The sequence below is a fragment of the Panthera onca genome, chromosome E1, assembly GCF_046562875.1.
Source record: "Panthera onca isolate mPanOnc1 chromosome E1, mPanOnc1 haplotype 2, whole genome shotgun sequence".
In the NCBI taxonomy this organism is placed as follows: Eukaryota; Metazoa; Chordata; class Mammalia; order Carnivora; family Felidae; genus Panthera; species Panthera onca.
The window spans coordinates 28,879,466-28,902,717 of NC_138352.1; the positions used below are offsets into that span (position 1 = coordinate 28,879,466).

The 23,252-nt window shown below is 56.1% G+C and overlaps 1 protein-coding gene across 1 annotated transcript in view; it reads left to right on the forward strand.

The window, feature by feature from the left end:
* Positions 1-16,531, forward strand: part of MAP2K3 (mitogen-activated protein kinase kinase 3) — a 29,361-nt gene extending 12,830 nt beyond the window's left edge. The window contains exons 2-12 of the mRNA XM_060647048.3: positions 2,440-2,506; positions 2,890-2,938; positions 3,978-4,091; positions 4,268-4,387; positions 5,717-5,833; positions 7,092-7,143; positions 8,591-8,718; positions 9,186-9,263; positions 13,491-13,630; positions 14,804-14,849; positions 15,479-16,531. Of these exons, the coding sequence (XP_060503031.1) occupies positions 2,440-2,506; positions 2,890-2,938; positions 3,978-4,091; positions 4,268-4,387; positions 5,717-5,833; positions 7,092-7,143; positions 8,591-8,718; positions 9,186-9,263; positions 13,491-13,630; positions 14,804-14,849; positions 15,479-15,562 (995 nt within the window). The 3' untranslated portion in view covers positions 15,563-16,531. The remainder of the gene's footprint in view (positions 1-2,439; positions 2,507-2,889; positions 2,939-3,977; positions 4,092-4,267; positions 4,388-5,716; positions 5,834-7,091; positions 7,144-8,590; positions 8,719-9,185; positions 9,264-13,490; positions 13,631-14,803; positions 14,850-15,478) is intronic.
* Positions 16,532-23,252: the final 6,721 nt, after the last annotated feature.

Below are 23,252 nucleotides of genomic sequence, written 5' to 3' on the forward strand. Positions count from 1 at the left end.
TGTTCTGAGTGCCTTCTGTGATGCCTACTGAGCAGGTGCTTTCTTTATCCCCATTGTCTGGATGAGGATACTGAGGCTCAGAGAAGCATGGGGACTTGCCCAAGGGCACCCAGCCTCTAAGGGGCAAAGGTGGGATTTGAATTTGAGGCCAGAATGGAGTGAGCAGCCTCACTCCCGGCTCTGGGGTTGAGGACTGTGCCGTTGGGGTACTGACTTAGTAGTTGGCATGGGGTCCCCTGGGTCAGGGCCTTTGGCTGGGACTGTGGCTCTGTCACCAGCTGCTGGGGCACAGGCAGACCTGCCTCGCAGCCAGGCATCTGGAGGGCCTTGGGCGGCTTCTGTGGGGAGGCTGCAGGTGTCTGCCTCCGTCACCCCCAGTGCTCTGCCCACCCACCCCGGTGCACACACTGGGACCCCCATCCCCGCTGGGGCCGTTCTGCTTTTCGGTGGTTCATCTGAGGACAGCTGAGGCTGGGCCTCGTCTTCCCTATCCCATCACTCGACAGTGGCGTCAGGCTCTGCCCGGCTGCGGGGTCCAGGCCCCCAAGCCAGGCTCCCAGATGGTGCACTGAGGCCGCACAGCACAGTGTGGTGGAGACTGGATCTGAACCCAGTTCAGAGGTGGCTTCAGGGGCTCAGGTCTCCTAGTGCTCTGTGCACACTCACAGCATGTGGTGCAGGGCCTCGGACAGTTCCCAGTTCCTTGGGTGGCCAGTGGTATGTCTGCGGCAGCCTCGTGAGGCTGGCGGGGAGGGCAGAGCCGACGGCAGGGCATTGCCTGGGAGGTGAGAAGGATACTCCTGCAGGAGCTGGCAAGTGCCCTGGGAGGTTTCGGGGAGTCACGGTCAAGTCCCAGCTCTGCCACCCACATCCTCGGTGGCCTGGACAAGTTACTTCTTTGCTCTGGAAAATGGAGCTCCTTGTCCCGGTTGCCTGGGAGCAGGGGCTGGGGACTCAGGCCTGCCTCGGTCCTTACCGCTGGGCTCCCTGAGGTCCCTCAACTTGCTTTCCTGACTGTGAGGTGGCGTTGTACCTTTTTGGGAGGGTGGCCTAATGAAGCTTCTTCCGCTGTGCCCAGCTCCAGCCGCGTCCAGCGCTCCAGAATATGGATTCTTCCTTAAGGCACCCGGCCACGCTTTCTCAGCTAGCCCAGGAGACGTGGGCACTGGGCCTTGGAGAAGGGAAGCCCCTCTCCCGTCCTTAGGGGTGAGGGTGAGGGTGAGGGAGGTGCGGCCTCGGGACTCAAGGCCTGCCCGGAGCCCTCGGGAGGGAAGCAGGCTTCCTGGGGTGCTCTTGGAGGGGGCAGCAAAGGCAAGAACTTCGTGGGGGTGGGACAGAAATAGGCACCAGGCTTCGGCCTGCAACTCCCCAGCCTGCGTCCGCTCGGGCTTCCCAGCCATCCCTGAGGTGGGCGTCTGCATTCCAAGGTGACAGATGGGGAAATTGAGGCTCAGAAGAGGGGTGGGCAGCAGAGCTGGGATCTGAAAGGAGTTCTCTCTGCCTCAGATGCTGCCCCTACCCCCGCCCCACCAAGGTTAGCAGCACAAGTGGGTGAAGGAGGCTATATCTGTTTCTTAGCACCGCAGGCTGGGGGCTTCACAGAAACTTCCTGTCTGACAGTTCTGGAGGCCGGAAGTCCCATCAAGGTGTTGGCTGGCTGGTTCCTTCTGAGGCTGTGAGGGAGGGATCCGTTCCGGGCCTCTCTCCTAGCTTCTGGTATCCTTAGGAGCTCCTTGGCTTGCAGGTGGCCATCTTCTCCCTGTGTCTCCTCACCTTCCAGCTCTGCGTGCCTGTCTCTGGGTCCAAATTTCCTTTTCGTAAGGACCCCAGTCATACTGGATTACAGCCCACCCTCATGACCTCGTTTTAACTTAATCGTCTCTGTAAAGATCCCATCTCCAAATAGGGTGACACTCTTAGGACTTCAACACATGAATTTTCAGGGGGCACAGCTCAACCCTTGCCAGAAACTTTAGGACACAGGGCTTCCGCCTAGGGTGGGAGCACCGGGCCCCGGCAGAAACCTCAGCTGCTCAGACCCGGCCCTACTCCCTGAGGCGGGTGCTCAGTGGCAGCCTGATGTGTGGCCTGTGGGACAGATCTGCAATGGAGCCACCTTCCCGGGAGGCGTACTCTGGAGGCGCCATCTTTTCTCGGGTGGTTTGGGGGGGTGATTGCCCGGGGCCCAGTGGGACCTGAGGGCCACTGCCAGGAGGGCCAGTGGGGCTTGAGCCAGGAACATCCCGCAGGTGCCCAGAGGTTCCAGGCCTCATCAGGGCCCTGCCCACACTGACCCTCAGCATCTGTGTCTGCACCTGGGACTCCTTGAGGGCCAGAGGCCTGAGCCGTTTATGTCCCCAGGTTTGTCCGGCCTAGGGAGTGCCCAGGGGATGTTGATAGACTGAGCTGACCAGATGCCTTACCTTCTCTCCATCTTAGGGAAATCCAAGAGGAAGAAGGATTTGCGGATATCCTGCATGTCCAAGCCGCCTGTACCCAACCCTACGTAAGTCCACCTCAGCTTTTCCCCTGGCTCAGCCTGGAGAGGGCCCAGGGGAGGGGAGCAAGCAGGGGGCATCGTGTCCTGGACGGCCCTGGTGGGGTGGCCACAGGGCTCACAGGCGTCGCACATCCGCTCTGTGTCCCCTTCTCACTCATCTCAGAGATGGGAAGGCGAGGCTCCGGCCATGTCTGTGTGGCCACGCCTTGTGTCTGGTACGGCAGATGCTGAGTGACTGAGACTAGGTGCCTTGAGGAGCACCACCTCCCTCAAGCTGCCTCCCGGGGACAGGACGCGTCTCTGGCTCCTGTGCCAGCCTGGTTTGCTCCTTCTCTCGGGGAAGGATGTGGTTCTCTCCGAGGCTCATGGGGTGTGCTTCCTCCCCACAGACCCCCCCGGAACCTGGACTCTCGGACCTTCATCACCATCGGAGACAGGGTAGGTGCTGGCTGCCTACTTGGGGTGGGGCCTTCATGTCTCTGAATCTCGGTGTCTTCATGACAGATGAGCCCACGCTGACTCTGTAGGGCCTCTTGGAGGTGGCTCCGGGAGGTGGAAGGAGCTGGGCTTGGGAGAGGAGCCTCACGCTCCAGATGGTGGCCGTGTGGCCCTGGGCTGCCCACTTTCAGACCGCCACATTTGGACTGGGGCGAGTCGGCCTGCCTCGTGGAGCCCTGGAGAGCCAGAGCAGTGTGAAGTTTCCTGATCTCAGAGTTTGGGTCGTGGGGCCGCCTGCGTCCACCTCACCTGTGGGAATGGTGTGTGGAACGTGCAGACTCCTGGCTCTGTCCTCAGAACCAGCACCTGGGAACCTGCATTTCACATGCACCTCCTGATGCATGGACACCAGTGGTTGAGATCCTGGTTCAGGGACGGTGCCTCACCCACAGGAGATACCAAGGGTCTCCAGGCAGAGACCCCACTGTAGAGGCATCCCCTTGGCTGACAGCCTCTCCCAGGCTAATTTTCCTTCTCTGACACTTGTCACTGGGTGCTGTCCCGCTCATCTAGTTGTTTATTCCTTTCTTGCCTGCCCTACAGAAGAGGGCCTAGGGCCACACTGCTCACTGTGAGGGCAAGACCTTGTTCTGTTCTCTCCAGGAGCTCACACATAGTAGGTGCTCAGTAAATACTGGTTGAATGAAAGATTTAGTCCTACCACCTGAATGGGCTAGGGGACAAGAGGGAAGGGCATCTCCTGAGCTCTCTGTGCCTGCCGGGGGCATTTCATAGGTGGTCTTACTTATACCTTGTGGAAGCCTTTGGACGTTGGGGCTATGCCTGTTTTGTAGAGGGTGACGTGAGTCTGAGAAGTTCAGTGACTTGCCCCAGGTCACACGGCAGAAGGTGGTTGGTATAGGATTTGAGCCCAGGTCTCACTGGCTGTTTTTAATTTCTGCTGCCCCAGCTCTCTCTACTGGGCAAGGTGCGAGGGTAGGCTCCTAACTTGTGGTTTCTCTCATTTCTGTCCCCCAAGAATTTTGAGGTGGAGGCCGATGACCTGGTGACCATCTCAGAGCTGGGCCGTGGAGCCTATGGGGTGGTGGAGAAGGTGCGGCATGCCCAGAGTGGCACCATCATGGCCGTGAAGGTAAGCGGGGCCCCAGCCAGGCAGGGAGGGGACACTTGGGAGGCTTCCTGGAGGAGGCATGGGGGGCTGAGCCTTGAAGGGGAGGCTGAGGGCACCCCTTGAAGCTCCTTGAAGGGTTGGTGGGGTGGTCGCCCTCTGACGTGTGGCGCCTGAACCGTAACCCTCTCTTCCTGCAGCGGATCCGGGCCACTGTGAACTCACAGGAGCAGAAGCGTCTGCTCATGGACTTGGACATCAACATGCGCACGGTCGACTGCTTCTACACTGTCACCTTCTATGGGGCCCTCTTCAGAGAGGTGCGGCCCTGGTGGGAGGGTGGGAGGTGGGTGCCAGGGTACGCTGCCCCACCCCCACCTCTCTTCTGCACACCTGCCCCACTCCGTCTAGCCTGCGGTCCGCTGTTGCTCATGCTGGGCCCCCAGCAGACACTTGCTGAGCGCCCCTGTGTGCCAGGTGCCAGGCACAAGAGTGAGATGGTACATGCTGGGTCTTGAGAGCTCAGGCCCAGAGGCCAAACTGCCTGGCTCCCCTGCTTCCTGCCTCAGTTTCCTTGCCTGTGAAATGAGGCCAGTAATTGTGTCCACCTCGAAAGGTTGCATGGGTTTGAAGTGATGTGGCCCAGGGCCTGGCACTCACTCTGCCCGTGTGCTTCACCGGCCTCCAGGCTGGCAGGGCGGGGCTCCAGGTAGGGGCGGTCATGGAGGTGTGCGAGGGTCCGACTCTTAGTCTGTGGGAAGGTCTGCATGTGGGATGAGAGAGGGGTCAGGGTGATGCCATGGCGGAAGGATGGGCTCCCGCGGGATGCTCCCTGACCATCTACTGGGTTCCCGGTTTTCCCGGGTGCGGTGGACCCATTTGTGAGTCAGCCCCTCATTATCCACCTGTCTGATTGGCTCAGCACCTGCTGAGTGCCAGGTGCAGGCTGGTCATCCCCTTGCTGCTGGGGGGAAGGACACACACTTGGGCCTCACTGCACGTAGGGTCAGAGTTGGCAGGGAGGCACGGGGTCCTGTGGGTACCCCAAGGAGATGCCATACCTAGTCTTCCCAGAAGGCTGTCCTGAAAGATAGGTGGGCATTTGTGGGGCAACAGGGTGTGGGGGAGGCAGGGCTTTGCAGGAGAAGAAGGGAACCGTCCATCAAGGCCAGAGCTGGGGTGACCTATGCATGTTGGGGGCCGCAGTGGCTGAGGTCAGGAGGGATCTGCAGGGCAGGGTCATGGAGCTGAGCTGCAGCGAGATCCTGAGAGCCCTTGTTGGAAGGAACATAATTAGGTGTGTGTTTCAGTCACTTCTTTCTAGAAAACTGCCATGGAATTAGGGATCAGATCGGGGAGACCAGAGGCAAAAGAGGTGGGCAAGGGTGGTGGGTATACTACCTACCTAGTAGTGTGGACAAGCATGGAAGGTGGAGAAGCAGAAGCTGAAAGATTTTGGGGGCAGAAAGGGTGGAGCTGGGAGCTCAGTAAATCTTTGTGGGCTGAGGTGGGCAGGCAGACGTGTCTGTAGGAAGGCCTGACCGGCACGGGGGAGGCAGGCGTGTGCTGACGCTGGCAGCAGGGCGGGCTGTCCAGGCCCAGGTACAGCCTCAGGTAACCCAGGCTGACCTCCAGGTGTCCTTCCACAGGGAGATGTGTGGATCTGCATGGAGCTCATGGACACATCCCTGGACAAGTTCTACCGGAAAGTGCTCGATAAAAACATGACCATTCCAGAGGACATCCTGGGGGAAATTGCTGTGTCTGTAAGTAATTGCCTCAGGCTTGGGTGGGGCTGGGGGTCCCAGTTACATAGCCAGAGGCCCCAGCCCTGCCCCAGTAGGCACAGAGCTCAGCCTAATGGTGATAACTTGGGCATAGGTGGGTCCCCAGTGTGGCCCTGAACCTGGGTAACTGCCCTCCAGGGACCCGACTCTCCCACTCTGGGTCAGAGCCTTTTTGTGAGGAGACCCCAGAGGCTGGGGCTCCCAGAGCCACACAGATTTGGAAGATCTCAGGCCTCTAGGCCTTTGTGTACAGGCCTGAGCTTTCTAGACCAATTTATTATCATTATTATTACTATTATTAACGTTTATTTATTTTTGAGAGAGAGAGAGAGACAGAGTGTGAGCAGGAGAGGGGCAGAGAGGAAGGGAGACACAGAATCTGAAGCAGGCTCCAGGCTCTGAACCATCAGCACAGAGCCTGACACAGGGCTTGAACTCATGAACCATGAGATCATGACCTGAACTGAAGTCGGATGCTTAACCAGCTGAGCCACCCAGATTCCCCAAGACCATTTTTAAAGAAAGAACTTAGTACTTGCAACTTCCTCATGCCAAAAAATGCCCTGAGACAGCTCATAGAGGGACAAGCTAAGTTGGGGGGAAGGTTAGCATTCATAATGTTCACCTTTTGAGGTTGAACATTTCTAAAGGAGGGTAGCAACCCTGGGTTTGAGCATCCTGGCAGCCAGAGGGAAAAAGGGTGCTTCTCGATCTTGACTACATCCAGGAACATTTAAAACATACCCATGCCAGGGTAGTGAGTCAGAATCTTTGGGGTAATTGTCCAGGCTTCCCCTATGTCTCCCTGAGGGGAATGGCTTAAGCATATAGCCCACTGGTTCTCATGAAGGAGAGGGGCCAGGGATGCTGCAGAAGGGCTAGGTTTTACCCCATAGCCTGGTAGGAGGTGTTGACAGCCTCTTGGAGGGGTCACAGGTCTGGGACTCTGAGGGTCTTGGGTACATCATTTCCCTGGTAAAGGCTTGGTTGGGCCTGAGACCTTGGCCCTCTAGGGTTGGTGGGAGAAAAGTAGGAGGCTGGGTGTGCCTGCACCAAGAAGGCCATGACAGCGGGGTGAATGGGGGCATGGGAGCAAGAGCCTGGGGTAGTGAGGGGCTGGGCCATGTGTATGGGAGAGGGAGACAGGTGGACGAGGGTAGGGGTCTTCCTGGTCTGTCATTGTCGATGCCACCGGAAGTAACGCAGCCTGTCTTTCCTCCTCCTGCGCCGATGCCAGATCGTCCGGGCACTGGAGCATCTGCACAGCAAGCTGTCCGTGATCCACAGAGGTCAGTGCCTGCCGCTCACCATCCGGGAGGGGCCTGCAGGCTACTCATACACGGTCCCGCCCAGTCCTGCAAGGAGGGTGGACCTTCCCCTTTTCCAAGATGAGCCACCTTCTCAGGTGATAGGTAGTCACGTGCCCATTGGGGTCAGGAGCTGAGCCTGCTTCCCAGTCCAGGCCACTGTCAACCTCGCCAAACCATTTTCCTTGGCTTCCGCCCCCTCCCCCCCCCCCCCCCCCAGCCCCACGCCCCCACATGCTTCCCTTAGGTTTGCTGGTGCTCAGAGCAAAAACTGGACATTCGTCCTGGGAATGCTGCTGAATTTGCTTTGACGTATCATTTATATATTGTGAAATGCTCAGATCTGTAGTTACCATTCAATGAGTCTGTTCAGAGTTTACATCCACATGAAACCCTGGCCCTTGTGAGGATGCAGGATGTTTCCACCCTCTGCCGCACCCCCAGAAACTTCTCTGTGCCTTTCTTGGTCAGCCCCCACCCCTACGTACCCCCTGCACCTCTCATCTGATTTTTCCTACAGTAAGTTGGTTTTACGTGTCCTTGAACTTCATGTGAATGGATTCACATGGTCTCTCTCTGCCCTTTTTCACTCGGCCTAATGTTTCTGAGGTTCACCGGGGCTGTGTGTATCGCAGTTCTTTCCTTTTTGTTCTGGGTAGTTCACTATCCCAGACGTACTGTTTTTTACAAAGTTAAATTAGACCAGGCCTGCTTTGACTACTCAGTCGCCATCCCAGCTCCGGCCCCAGGTCACCCCTGTGGTGGTTCCGTATGGAAACTGTGGTTCTCTTCCTATGCATTTCTATCCTGACACACACAGGAAAGCATGCCGGTTTACGTGTGTCTTGTGTGTGCTTTTGCTGGACGATTCCCTGCTGCGTGCCCCGTAGCATGCTCTGTGTGGACCTCGAGTCATGGCGTGGGCTCCGTGTTTTCATGCACCTCTCCTGTGTTTTTGCTGCTGCCCTGTGCTTCCTGGCCGAACCTCCCGACCTCTCAGCATAGACGCTCGGGTGATTTCTGGCTTCTGTCAGTGATGCTCCGCCCCACCAAATCCCCAGCCCGGGAGGACCCCAGAGCTAGAGGTTATAACAGGAAATAGGCCGAGTCCGGCTGTGGGGCTGCCCGGCGGGTGTGAGATTCGCCCCCGGACCTTGTGTCCAAAGTGCTGATGGTGGGCACAGAGACGAGGTCCTGGTAGAGACTCACTTCCTTCCCCACTCGTGGCCGGTGACTAGGGCACGTTCTGGCTTCGCTGCCTCCATCTTTGTGACCTTGGACTGGAGCGGAGCCTCTCAGAGCCTTATCTCTCATCCACTCCCTGGTATCATGTGCCCCTTGGGTGACTGGGGCGTAGGAGGAGCCTGCTGGCCTCCAGCGGAGACTCACAACCCCACATGAAGAAAAAGGTGTGTTCTGTCCCTGGCAGATGTGAAGCCGTCCAATGTCCTCATCAACAAGGAGGGTCATGTGAAGATGTGCGACTTCGGGATTAGCGGCTATTTGGTGGACTCTGTGGCCAAGACGCTGGATGCTGGCTGCAAGCCCTACATGGCTGTGAGTGGTCCCCACACCGCTCCGGGTCCCAAACCACAGCTGAGGTTCAGGAGGGACGTGCCTGGGAGCTCATCGTCGGGCCATGTCCTCTGTCCATTGGGGTGGCCAGAGCCCCTCTTTACCCCGGGTGTTAGCTGTGCTCCAAAGTGCCCGTTTGGGTGATAAGTTTCATACACAGCCACATGGTGGTGGCTTGTGGTATCTTTGTGGATCCCAAGTCTGTCCCAGTGGCCTGGGCGGGGGTAGCTGCGAGGCATGGTTTGGGCGTTCACCACAAGACCCTGGCCCTCGCTGGCCTCAGTTTTCTCACCTGCCCCATGGGGGGTGGGGAGTGGGATAGGATGAGCACTGACCCCTCCGTTTGGGGTGGGAGAGGCAAGACCCAGCCGAGGGAACCTTGGGCGGCCCCTCCTCTGGCCCCTCACCGGGGTGAGTGTGTGTTCATGTCTCACTGGTCCCTTTTACAGCCCGAGAGAATCAACCCGGAGCTGAACCAGAAGGGCTACAACGTCAAGTCCGACGTCTGGAGCCTCGGCATCACCATGGTACTGCTCGGAGCTGGGTCCAGCCCTTGCTGGTCGGGTGGGGGCCAGGGTGGGGCCGGGCCCAGTCCATGAGCTTTTGGAGGGCCCATCAGATAGTTTAGGCCTGGAAAAAAGTGTTGGCTTCACAATCTGAGAAGAAAATGTACCATCAAAAGTTAAGGTATATTTAAGAGAATATCTATAGATGGCATTAGGTCCTTCCCTAGTGGGGAGGTGTGTCCTTCATGAAAGTTCTTGATGGCTTGTGATAATTTGTCCGTTAGACTTTCTCCAGAGCTCACTGTGCTTGTTGAGAAATCACAGCCAAGTCCAAATTAAGTGGGCTTCTGGTACCCAAATAATTTAAAAAGCAAAATGGCAAAAATTAAAAAAAAAATTTTTTTTTTCATAGCAAGAAGTTTGTTGCTTGTGAGGTCCTTGTGCATTTCCTTGAGTGTGGTAGGATGGGGCAGTGGGCTCTCAGTCCTGGGCTGTGGGGGGCTTGGGTGGGGTGGGGCAGGTGCCCGGCCGAGCTGGGGTGGCTACATGAGGTCCAAGAGGAGGGCGGGGCTCGTGTGCTGCTTGCTCTTTCTAGAACTGCCCAGCCAACGTCTGCTCCTGCCTGAGTCAGGGCTTGGCTCCGGTGTAGGTCAAGGTTTATTTATATATTTCTTCAGAAAGCCCCTTCTGGTACCCATGTGGAGAATGGGCTGAAGGGACAGGAAAAAGACCAGGATGCGAGTACCCCTCCCGTCCCCCGCAAGAATACCTGGGAAAAGGTTACTGTCATGGTGGCCCCAGTATGCACACGGGACTGACTCAGTTGGCTGAGGGGTCATCAGCCTCTGTTCCGATCCCAACCATTGGGACTAATGGGTTGTGTCTGGGATGTGAATTAGCCCTTGATGTTTGCTTGGTGTCAGCACCCTCCCTGTCCCAGCTTTGGCCGCCAGCTCTTAGGGACAGGGTATAATTGGTAATCAAAAATCAAACCAGTAAAATATCTCATGGGAAGGGGCGTGGAGAGGAGAGATTCAGGTAGGAGTGGAGCAGCATTAATCTTCTGAGGAGGTGTGGGAGGAACCCACAGGGCTTTCTGGGTGAAGGCCCTGAGGTGGGGTGTGCCTAGTATTCTGCCTGGGGGCCAGAATCGAGGGGAGATCAGAAAAGGGCGAGGCGGGAGTTCAGGATCAACGTAGATGTTTTGGATCTTACCGATAATGCAATTTTATCATCCTGTTCCCCCTCATCGCTGTGACTGGTAAGCTGTGTCTGTGTGCAATAACCAGGAAAGGTCCAAAATCAAAATCATTTGTCAGAGACACAGAATCGGGTGATGCTTTCGGTTTTGCTTGATAGTGCCAACACGATCGTTTTTTACTTAAGTGTGTTTTTTCTCGGAGCAGAGAGGAGTAGTCAGAGCCTAAAGGTGCACGCTGTGCCTGCAGATAAGAGCTTCTCACCTCCTGAGTTAAAAAGATAAGAGCAAACTCTTGCAGGATGTACAGACTGCACAGAACTGGTTGGATGTTAGAGACCCCATTCATGACCGCTTGACACACACACCCCCCTGCTCCCCCCCATCCATCCCTCCCTCCCATCCATCTGTCCATCTGTCATTACTGGGGACCCACCGCATCCCGGTGACGTTCTGGTGTCTCTGGTGGAACTTGGGCAAGTGCGTGCTTAGTGCGTACTTCAGTTAGCAAATGCTGCGTAACAAAGTGGACCTGAACCTAGTGACATAAACCAATAATAGTTTATTTTTTCTGCTGTTTCTGTATTCCGGACTGGGTTAGCCAGGCAGTTCTTCCACTACACTCGGCTCTGGCTGGGGTCAGGGCTGGGCCGGAAGGTCCAAGAGGGCTCTGCAAACGTGGGGCCTTCACGCAGCTTCCTCCTGGCTGACTGCCCGCCGGGTTCCTCACAACGTGGTGGGGAGGGTAGTTGAAGTCTTTTGTGGTGGCTTCTACGAGGGGAGAGCTCTTACGTGCTTGTCAGAGGACTGGCATAGTGTCTCCTCTGCCTCATTATGTCGGTCATAGTGTCACAGGCCAGCCCAGGTTCAAGGAGAAATAAACTCCAGGTCTAGATGGGGGGGCCGGCAGGTGCTCACAGGAGAAGCTGTAATAGCAGCTTAGGGAACTGGCTGCCTTGGTACAGATTAGGTCCCCTCCCCCCATAAGTTACAAAAGTAGTAGAACAACATCTAAGAATACAGAAGAAACATAAAAGGGGGAAGAAAAATCAGTGTGACTGTTCTCAAAGACACACAGCCCCTTCTTCCTGCTGTCAGCTGCCAACGTTGTGCGTTTCCTTCTAGATGTTTTGCTTTTTTCTGAAAAACCTCTATGGTTTTTATTTCACTTTTTTCACTTAGCATCTCATCACTCGTGTTCCTCTGGGTAGTTACAAATCCCTGTAGGCATCTCTTCGAGAGACTCCACAGCCAACTGCCACCATCTACTCAGTCCCTAATGTGAGGCGTTTCACTCATGTCTGGTTTTTTCTTTCCATTTGAAATCCCCGGCCGACCTGGGGGAGTGACCGGTGAAGCGCTGTGCGCCGGGCCTGTCACTCTGGGTGGTCTTCTCCAGTGCTCTGAGCCCACCCCGAGAGGCCCTCTGCAGGCACTTGACCACAGCCAGAACATATAGATATGGCATGATATTGGGAAGGCTCTGGGCCATAACGAGTGTTGATCAAGTGCCGATCATGTGAACACCTGAATGACGGGCACGGCCGAGACTCAGCCGCCCTGCGGCAGGCCAGTCCCCGGCACTGGGTGTTCAGACTGCTTCTTAATGTTCACTATTACAGATCACACCACACCGTGCATTTTTTGTTCCCAGAGGCTGTTTTGTTTTGGGTTTCATATTTTGCGCTCTTTAGAAAAAATTACCGGGAAAAAGGATTACGAGGTCAAGAGTCTGGACCGTTTTCTGTTTTCCTAATTATGAGCTCTAGTAGGCCACCGGGTCCTTCCCTGGAAACCCGTAGAGGATCCTCACTTCCGCTGGTTGGAATCGGTGCACATTCTAGGAAAAAGCACCCTGAATTTGTCCCGTGAAAATACACACAGGATCGCCACCATTCCCGCTGGATTGCGCACACCCTCCATCTGAGAGTTTTTATTTATGTCTTGGCTGGAAAGGGGCCTTGAGCCTAATGGGAAGGCCCTTTCTTAGCACAATAATTAGTGATCTGTTCAGGCGCCAGTTGCCAACACGAAGCATTTGTTTGAGCCGAGGTCTCTTGTGTTCATTATGGTGATTATGGCCTGTCAGTGAGCAGTCTCTGTGCTATTCCAGGCGGGGGCCTGGGCTGACCTGATTTTTTTTTTTTTTTTTTTTTTTTTTTAATCTTGGCAGTCAAACTCGGAACCCAGAGTTTATCGTAAGATAGCTGGTCTTTTCCACAAATGACTTCCCACCAACTAGGTGCCTGGCACGGGTGCCGAGGCCAGGTGGCCTTGATGTCACCTGCAGGCAGGCCCAGGTTCAGGAGGAGTGACAAGGCCACCGTGGCCATGTGTCCAGGGGGTCAGCAGGGATTGGGAGGTCTTCCTGGAGGAGGAGGCATTGGAAATGGGTCCTGCAGGACGCCGCTGGGTGGGGGTGGGGGAGGGAGAAGGAGGAGGGGCATCTGCAAACTTCAGTTCTCGACCGGCCTGAGGGGCTGTTGCAGAGACGAAGCAGCTGACCGAGCGCCGGCCTCACCGTCTACAGCTCTGGGGAGAGATCGGCTTCTGAGAATAATTCCATTTCCCATTTGCCTGCTCTGTCATAACCACAACTGTCCAAATGAGTGGCAGCAGATACTTAGACCTTGTGGAGACGTTAGGGAGAGGAGTGGCAGTTCTTTGCCGACGGCTGCCTTGTGGCAGGTGTACCAGGGTCGCCGGCTGCTCTGATTTTTCCAGACTAGCTGGAACTTGAGTTTTTGTGTAAAACCTTCTTCCAGACTAGCTGGAAGTTGGGTTTTTACGTAAAACTTTCTGCATTTAGATTGTTTAAGAGCCCAATGACATTCAAGCCAGTTACAACCCGGGCCTAGATTTGCTTCGTGAGCCATGGTCTCTGCCGGCTGCGTTACAGGAACTGGCTGTTGGTGTCACCCCGGCTCTCGCAACTCGCGTTGTGGCCCGGCTTGGGGCGCCAAGCCAAGACAGGCAGGTTTCCCCAAATGCTCTGTCTCCGGGTGCAGAGTGTGGGCGCATCTGACCCAGTGCCGCTGTCCCCACCGCAGATCGAGATGGCCATTCTACGGTTTCCTTATGAGTCCTGGGGGACCCCGTTCCAGCAGCTGAAACAGGTTGTGGAGGAGCCATCTCCCCAGCTCCCAGCTGACTCGTTCTCTCCCGAGTTTGTGGACTTCACCGCACAGTGGTGAGTGAGCGGCCCTGCGATGGCTCTGGGGCTTCCCTAAGCCCCGGTCAGCACCCCTCCCTGCCCCGGCCAGATTCCCGCTCTTCCCTCGCCTGGCCCCCTTCTCCTTGAGCAGATAAACCCCCAAACAGCATGGCCCCAAAATATGCAAGGCAGAAATAGAACACGAGGAAAATCTGGCAAACTGCGGTCCTAGAGGTGGACAGACCTAGAGGGGGACGGTCCCGGAGGTGGACAGTCCCGGAGGTGGAGAGTCCTAGAGGGGGACAGTCCTAGAGATGGACAGACCAGGTAGACTGAAAAAGCAAACAAAAAACAGATGGAGGATTTGAACAGCGTTAACAGAGTTGCTTTTATTGCTGTTGAGAACTTTGTACCAAATTAAAGAATGCCCGTGTGAGCTTCATGTAAAAAAATATATATCGTGTCAGAGATTACAAAGGAAATGGGGAGAAGGGAAAAGGCAGAGTCATATAGGTCATGTTCCTTGCCTGTAGTTAAATCAAACAAAAAGTGCGTAACTGAGGAGGAAAAAGATACGTGGAAATTCAAAGTAAATTCTTGTGACCAACTCTTGGGGTCTGAAAGAGGTTTGAAAAATAGAAATACAAAGTATTCAGAAGTGAAAGAACATATCAACATATCTATGTGTCGTGGGCAAAGAGCAACTCAGAGGAAAATTTGTATTCTTTATTTCTTTTATTAGAAAATAAGAAAGACCAAAAACAAATGAGCCCCACAAACAGAGTGCCTGGTCACCTTGATCCCTTACACTGAGGCCTCCCCTCTCCCAAGACCCGTGATAAGGAATTTCCCTTCTGAGTCAGGACACTGAGGACACGATTGTTAACTCTCGCATCTCAATGTCATTTGGTATCGGGGTCATTGAGAACTCCCTAGACCTCTCTAGAGGCAAAAAAATGAACACCCCAAGAGGCAAGGGAAGTTCGTCCAAGTCTCTGTAGTTTGTACCCACGGATCCCACTCCATCCTCAGGAGCCCCCCCCCATCCCCCCCCCCCCCCCCCGCCCCCGAATAGCTGCCCCCTCCTTGCCGTTGCCCCAGGAGCACGTGTGTCCTAAGTGCCCGGTTAGGGGTGAGCCCGCCCTGGCTCGGCCGGCCTAGAGACCTCCTTTATGCCGGCCTGGCTCAGCCTGCCCTGTTCTCTCCTAGCCTGAGGAAGAGCCCCGCGGAGCGCATGAGCTACCTGGAGCTGATGGTAAGTGCGGGGCACGGGTAGTGGATTGGCGGGGCCCTGGGGAGGGGGCCGCCTCCCTGTGCGCAGAGATGGGCAGCGCCTTCGGCCCGCCTCTGTCTTGATTCCTTCAGGTGTGCGGCCGTTGGCTCGGGCGTACCCTGGCGCCCTCCCCCGCCTCCACACCAGGCCCCGCGGAGGGGCACACGGCCACGCTCTGACACACAGGGCGGAGGGGCGGGGCGGGGTGCACGGTGGCGGGAGGCGAGCCATTTTATCCCCAGGCATCAGGGAAGGCTTCACAGAGGAGATGATATGTGAACTGGGTTTGGAAGGGTGAATGAGGATTTATTTGCTGCTGGAGAGGGCGTTCCACTGGGCTGGAGGCCTGGCGTGTGTGGGGAAAAGGGAGTGTGGTGTGGCCAGGGGATGGCTGCAGGAGGGCCGAGGAGGAAGCCGTCAACGTGTCTCTAGAAGGAGGGCTCCCTGAAGATGGAGGTCCTAGAAGGACGAGTAGGAGTTGGCCAGGCAGGAGAGAGGTGTCCTGGGCAGGAGGAGCACCCAGGGGTTGGGGGCGGTTTGGGGAGGTAGGGGCGTCTCCACCTCGCCTCCTCACCCTTACCCGAGGTGACTGCCCTCTCTTGTCCCACCAGGAGCACCCTTTCTTCACCTTGCACAAAACCAAGAAGACGGACATTGCTGCCTTTGTGAAGGAGATCCTGGGGGAGGACTCGTAGGGGGTGGGGCCGTGGACTCCGCTCTGGCCCTCCAGCGCCCCACAGCCCTCCCTGCCAGGGCAGTGCTTGCCCACACCCATAAGCTACTGCCACCCCGGCCTTGGGTGTTTGGGGAAGAATCAAGGGGGCTGCTCGTGTCTGGCTTGGCAACAGGCCATTCGTCCCAAGTGCCAAAGAACCAGACCGCCAGAGCCCCCAGCCAGGCCCGCGTGGGCCCCACCAGTGCCTCTGCCCCTGCTGCTCCAAGGACCCCAAGTCTCCAGCCCCCGAGATCCTGGACTTGGAGGGGCCTGGATGGCCTCCACCGGACCCCGCTGCCCCTCACAGAGAAGGCAGCCAGTGCCTGTGTTCAGGAAGCTGCCTTGGCCCAAGCCCTGGATGCCACCCAAGTTGTATATTTTTTTATGTCTTGACCGAATGGACTTTGCACACTTTGGCCTAGGGTGGCCACACCTCTGTCCTGGCATCAGTGTGGGGGACACGATCGGGGGATGAGCCATGTGAATCCGCCAGAGCCCCCACGAGTGCGAGGACAGAGCCACTCGAGCCTTCACCCCAGCACTGGCAAATAGGGCCTCTAAGGACACGCGGGCTCAACCTAGCCCCGCCCACTGCCTCGGGAGTGGGGGGGTTGTTTCACTTTTTTGTTTTAATTTATCCTCTTGATTTTTTTTTTTTTTTCTCTTGCTTTGTGGGTTTGCCTGGTTTCTCTTGCATGGTTTGGAGCCGATCACGTTTCTCTCACCCCCTAGGGACCAGCAGGTGGAGAACCCCTGCCTCTGCTCAGCCTGGGGTCTAGGGGGATGGGCCCAAGGTCTCTGCTCAGAGAGGTGCTAGGGGAGCTGTCTAGCTCACTCTCCTTGGGGACCGGCTCAACAGGGGCTGTGGATTTGCTTTTGGTGTTGTTTAAAAAAAAAAAAAAAAAGAAAAAATATATTTTTTTGAAGAAAGACTGCCCAGGGTCTTCTCCCTGATGGGTTGGGGCAGTTACCTGATTGTTGTTTTAATTTAAAAAAAAAAAAAAAAAAAAAAAGTGGGACACAGGTTGTGTGAGACTGTGTGTCATAGCGGCGAGCGCCACTCCTTGGTGAAGATCTGTGCCCACGGAAGGACCTCTTGCTCCTGGGACAGGGCCAGGGGAGTGTGATTGGGGGAGGGGGTGCCTGCTGAACTCTCCAGGGCCCTGCACTTGACAGGCCCTTCCCCATGTGAGGACACGGAAGCTCCCAGACAAGGTTCCAGGCCCTGTGCTGGATGCTGGACAGAGCAGACACAGGCCCGATCCACTGGGGGAACGGCCTGTCCCGCCGCCATTGAAGGTTGCATCAGCCTTGGCACACTCACCTCCTCGAGGGTGTTGTGTTCCTGTCGCAGGTAACATTGTTCTCCCCGGTTCACACAGGAGAAAACAGGCCCAGAAAGCTGAAGTGACTTGCTCAAAGCCACACACCTTGGGAGATGGAGGAACTGAGGCTTGGGGACAGGTATAGGCCCCCTGGAGAGGGCTCTGAGGAGAGTGGGGGGCAGCTCAAGGAAGGCCTCCTTGCCAGGGTCCAGTGGGGCTCTGTGATCCTGTGATCCTTGAGGCCTGGGCTAGGGCTGACACCCTCCCTAGCAGACGGGAATGTATTTGCTTGTGTAAGAACTGTGTCTGGCTTCAGGCACAGTTAGATCCAGGAACCTGGTTAATATCCCGAGGAATTTGTGTCCAGCTTAGCTTTGTTTCCTCTGGGCTTCATGCTTCCCTCATGAGGGCAAGTCAGGACCCAGTGGCTCCCCCAGCTTAGTGAAGTTCCAGCCCCCGTCTCAGGGCTGATCTTTTAGCTGGGAAGAGGTCACATGCTCATCCTCCAACCAATCACGGGCCAGGAGGAACAAACACACGGGAGAGTCCACCTACCTACGCACATCTCAGGGTCTGAGAGCAAGGTCTCCCTCGTCCTCCGTGGGAAATGGGGGCATGTTCCCAGAAGGAGGCACTGATCCCTTTGGGATCCATCTCTGCTCTGCCTTCGTGCACACGCCTCTCATCTTCGGCTCAGCCGGAAGTGAGGTCTGGTTTTTGTCCCCAAGTTGGTCCCCAGTCTGGGACAGGTTTCTGCCTATTAACCCTTCCCTGGCACAGCACTTCATCATTTCAAGGCACTTTTGTGCACCTCCCTCCCTCCCTCTCCCCGCTCTGGCCTCTGCACCGACTGAGCCCTCTGCCCGGAATCCCTTTCCCCCACCATCCTGTGGCTGCCTGGCACCCCACCACCGTTCCTGGTTGGCCATGTCCCTTCCTCAGGGAGGCCTCCCCACATCTGGTCCAGCCAGTGTAGCTAATCTCTATCAGCTTTATCTGGGTAGGTTGGACCTGCCACTGTTCTGTCCCCAGTGCTGACATCTAGCAAGCATTCTGTCAACCTTTGTTGAATGAAAAGGCGAATGAATGAATACACGAAGGAAAGGATGAGGGAGTGAATGAATTCTGAGGCTCTGTGTGTAGGTGCGCGCGTGGACGTCTGCGCGTGCGCGGATCGGCCCGCGGGCACGTGTGTGTGTGCGCGCGCGCGAATGTATACATGTGCGCGCGCACGGGATCCGTCGGACCCTGAGTCCCAGGGGCGCGGCCCCAGTAGTTCCTCCTGCCGCCGCCAGGAGGCGGCAGAACCCTGACGTTGACCCTGTGTCCCCTGAGCCCCGCCCGGCCTCGGAGCGCCCCGCCCGCCCCTTCTACTCCCCACACCCCAACACGCACTCGAGACTCTGGAGCCCCGGGGCGGGGTCTCGGGGTGGGCCAGGGGTCAGCGCCGGCGTCCGACCCTCTCAGCACAGTTCTCCCTCCCTGCACCTTCAGCTGTCCGGCCCGCCTGTGCTCACCCACCCCTCTCCCTGCGTGCATGGGCCCTGTTGGGAGGTCTGGGGCTGATGCAGAGTGACAGGGTACAGGCCTGACTCATCTACAGAAGCTCATGGGCGCACCCCCCTCCATAGCTGGCAAATCGCTCTACGGTTTACAGAGAGTGATACAGCGTACAAAGGACTTCGCGCTGTGCGGACCTGGGGCTCTTTACAAAATAGTCTACAGGGTAATTTACATTTGCAAAACTGTACAGGATTATAAAGCACTTTGTAGTTTACCAGGTAGTCTACCAAGCACTCTCCCCATTGGAAAGCACTTTAGAGTTTGCATATGAGTGCAAACACCAGTTGTTTACAGGTTCCATTACTGTTTACGGGATCCTTCAGCTTTTACAGAGTGTTCAGGCATCTGAGCAAGGGAAGCCAGTATGCAGATAATTTTGACATTTACAAAGGACCTGCTCAGTCCCCAGGCCCTGGACGGTTTATACAACCCATGACCTCAGTGAAGGCTTCCTGCCTGCTCTTCACTGAAAGTGGCAGGGCCCCCTCTTCCCTGTCCCCAGGCTGTAACGTGGAGGTCAGAGGCCCTTTTGCTAGGGCTGGATGTCTCCATTTCCCTCCAGGCAGCAGGGACTCAGAGGTGCCTATCTCTGGAGTCAATGAGTCTCTCTGGACTGATAGACAGATGGCAGAGGCACGTGGACTTTGTTTCAATCACAGTTGTGAGAGCCTCCTCATTAGGTAGCTTTAAAATGCAGCATTTGGGCCTGGTTGGGAATGGGAAGGCAGCCCCAGAAGGAAGATTTGGTGACTTCCCTTCTGGAAGCCAGGGAGGCAGCCTCCCTTGTTAAATATCAGCCCAGTCTCTCCTCTCCTCAGAACTGTGCTGTGGCTCCCGCCTCCCCTCCCCAGTCCAAACCTCCTGATGGCCCACAATGGCCATGCCAGCTGGCCTGCCCTCTCAACACGCTCCCACTTATTCTCTGAGCTTCAGCCACACGGTGCTCAAACACACCAAACCTGGACCCACCTCAGGGCCTTTGCACTAGCTCTTCTCTCTGCCCAGAACACTCTCCGTAGATGTCCTCCTGGCTGGCTCAAATATCTCTGTTCACATGTGGCTTCCTGACAGAAGCCTCCCTGACCGCCCTGTCACTCTGTCCCCTCACCCTAGCTTATATTCCTCACGTTTATTTATTTACATTTTTGTCCACTGGCCACCTCTCTCACTAGACCATGAGCCCTTCTAGGGCCTGGATGGGTCTGTCTTGTTTAGAGCTTGGAATGGGGCCAGGAGGGTCTGGCAATGACAGAGGAAAGGGCAGGTGCGGGGAAGGTGCCCTCTGGCCTCAAGGCTGAACCTAGAACCAAGGCAGTGGGGCCCTGGGAGCCCAGCCCTGCCAGAACTGTGCCGAGGTTTGGGGGGTGAGGGTGGGGGCTGTAGTTCTATTTATTCTGAGGCATCAGTCCTGGGAGGGCTCTCTAGGAGCAAGGAAGGTAACCCCCTCATTGTACCGAGTGGGGACCCTGCACCTCGGTGAAGGGAAGCAAAGAGCGCAAGGCCACACGGCAAGCAGCAACGAGAGCTGGGCACCCAGGGCTCAGTTGGTGTCTCCCAAACATCAGCTGCCTCGCTCCGTGTCTGAAGGCAGGACTCCCAGTGACGCTGCAGACTTTAGCAGGGCAGTCCCAAGAACCGTGATTAAGGTTTACTCCCCTGCTCCAGTTTTTAAGCCTGTTTGGGTAACGCTGGCCCAGGGAAGGGGGAAGGGGCTAACAAATGGCTCCCAACGCCCAGCTTCATCTTGGGCTGTATCCCTGGCTGCCCGTGGGCAGGGGCGGAGATTGAGCAAGCAGGGCCGGTATCATTTCCTCTCCCAGCAGGGACTTAGCATCTGGCCCAGCCTTCATCCGTGTACCGATCCTTCCCCAGCCAAACCCCCCACCTGGGGTCTGTGGCCTCTGCTTGCACACCTTCCCCGATGGGGAGCTCATTCCCCTTTAGACGTGCTTCCTGGAGGGATCAGAGATTCTACTTGTCCTGGTTCTACTCCCTGAGGCCTGTGACGTGAGCGCCTCATGTGTAAACCCTGGCACGCTGCAAATGTTCATTTCTTCGCCTCTTGTGAAAGCCGTTTCGAATCCTTTTGGAAACCAGGTGGGAGGGTCTATATATACATCAGCTGTGCTATGTTTATCGTAGCCCGTGTATCCTCACACCCAGGGGACTCGGGTTCTCCTGGAGGTTACGAAGGCTCAGCAAGGGTCTGGTCCTGCCCGTGCCCCCCGGACAGTGAGGCAGAGCTGGGTGAACCCAGAAACCCTGGAGTCCTGCCCCACTCCCCACCCCCGGCCCAAGCTTGGCCCTACCCAAGGGAGCCACCTGCCAAAGCCAGGTTTAGCTGCATCCGCCCCCGCCAGCCTTGCTGAAGCCGTGGGCTGCTCTATTCTCGTCCTGGGCTGGCCTCGCGGAGAGACTTGGGTGGCAGGAGGCTTAGGAGGCGGCAGCAGCTGTGACCTCTGTTGGGATGCACCAGTTCAGGGAGTTCTTCTCTTCCACGGCTCCCCATTGCCCGAGGGTCCAGGCAAAGGGAACTCAGTGGGGACTCCCTGCAGCAGAGCCTCGTCTGGATTGTTCGCTGCAGGGCTCGGCGCGTGGAAGGTGTTGTCTGAGCACCCGCCGTGTGCCAGGCAGTGTTCTAGAACTGGAGCTCCAGCAGGGCTGAGGCCGACCTGGGCCTGCCCTCAGTGAGCTCCGCCAGGGCATCAGACACAGCACAAGGCAAACTCACAGGTGCTCAAAGAAGCATTTCCTACTTCTTTTACATCATCACTCCCTAAGGAGAAGCATCAAATTAAATTAATTAATTAATTAAATCATTTACCTTTGTTAAACCTAATTATAATTAAGTAATTAAATTCAATTAATTAGGGAAATTATTTAAATGTAATTTCTCCTGAACGAGAGACACAGTATGAAGGAATAAAGATTTTGCCATGTGGGGGCCACAAATAATTGTACCACTGAACCATTTTGTCACTCCCCCAAGAGCCAACTTTTGCCAGATGTATGGCTATGAGTATGCACGCAGTCAGCGTGGTGAAAGAAAAGGGGAGACGTGAGGGTGGGACCCTAACTGGGTACCGGCCATGGGAGACAGCCTACGGCCTCAGAAGACTCCATGTAAGGGGGCAGCAGTTGGAGAAGGAATTAAGTAGGCGAGGAATGGAGAGAGCATTCCAGGAGCAGTCTGTGCAAAGGTCCTGAGGAGGGAGGGGACTTGGTGCCGCTGAAGAGAATCGAGGGCTGGGAGCAGATCACATGGTGTCCTGTAGCCCACGCAAAGACTCTAGACTTTCAGGGCATAAGGGGTGTTGTTGAAGGATTTTAAGCAGAGGAGAGACACAGTCAGACTTGCACTAAGAACAATAACACTTTTTCTGAAATGTCCTCGTCTCTGCTACATAAATGCCTTTTTGTCATCAAAGCCCTGCTCCATGCCCCCATGAAGGTTTACCTACCCCCTCCTACCCCGTCCCCAGCTCTTGGGTCAGATCGCCCTGCTTTGACTCTGTCGAAGCTGTGTGACCTTGAAGATGTCACAGTACCTCCCGAGATTCAGTTGCCTTCTCTACAAATTGGGGGTGCTGACACTGATCTTGGATTGTAGGTGGATTCCATGAAACCCTGGAGGGGCATCATGGGCCTGGCACACAGTAGGTGCTCAGTTAATGAACCTGTCCCTCTGGTTCCTGTTCTTAAGCACCTTCTCGGGCCACTTCAGTGGATGATGAGCACCAGGCACTGTGTTCCTCAGGCTCCAAATCCATTCTCTGTCTCACAATTGCCTTGAAACTAAAACCCCATTCGCCATAGTCCCCCCAGGATATGTGGCCATGGCCAAGAGAGGCTTGCCTTTTAAACCTTGGCCTCAGCATCTGTCCTGGGACTGTAAGATTCCAAGGGCTTCTATGGCAGGTGCCCAATTCAGGGTCCCGGCGCCTCTGACTGCATCAGGTGCAGAGCCTGGCCAGGTGTCCGATCCTACATCAGAGCCTACTTGGGCCTTCCCATCTATGGGCAACTTTCAGCAAATGATTACTTCTCAGGGCTCAGTTTTGTTGCCTGTGTGACGGAGTGGAGGGGTCCGTCCGCCCACCAGCCTGCCTCCTTGTATGATCTCAGTGAATGTCGATGAGGAAAGCTTGGGGGGGGGGGCAGGCTTTGGGGTGGGGCCTTGGGTGGGGGCAAGGGTCAGGATCACTGGAGATGTCCTCCTTTCCATTTCTGTCTCGTTCTGGTCTTTCTGCCAGGAATTCCCTTCAGAACTCTTGGTTGCAAGCAACAGAAGGCGACTGTCCACCCGAGGTAAAGGGGGGATTTCTTAGCTCAGTCTCAGGGCTTACCCAGAGGATGTGAGGACTTTCAGTGACTGAGGAAGATACTGGGGCCTGGGCATCCAAGCCAGCATGGGCCAGGACTCCACTATGGCCCTTGCCCAGTGTTAAGCTTCAAAGTCCCAGGCAGGAGTGGCCTATGCACCAAACCAAAGTCTGGTCGTTTCAGCTTCTGCAGGGGGAGACAGGATGCTGCCTACCTGGGACTCTATACAGGAGCTCCTCTCAATTAAGAAGAGGTTTAGATGGGGGACAGCCACCCCGCCCCAACACACACATTCACTACACCTTCCCTTTTCTGCCTGTGAACTTCTACTCACCCCCCAAAACCTACTTCCTCCAGCTCTGCCTTTGCGCGGTTTTCCTGTCTTCGTCACTCCTTTCTCAGGGTTCCCACAGCACCTCGCTTCCCTCTATCCAGCCCCAATCGCGCCGGGTGTGGCCA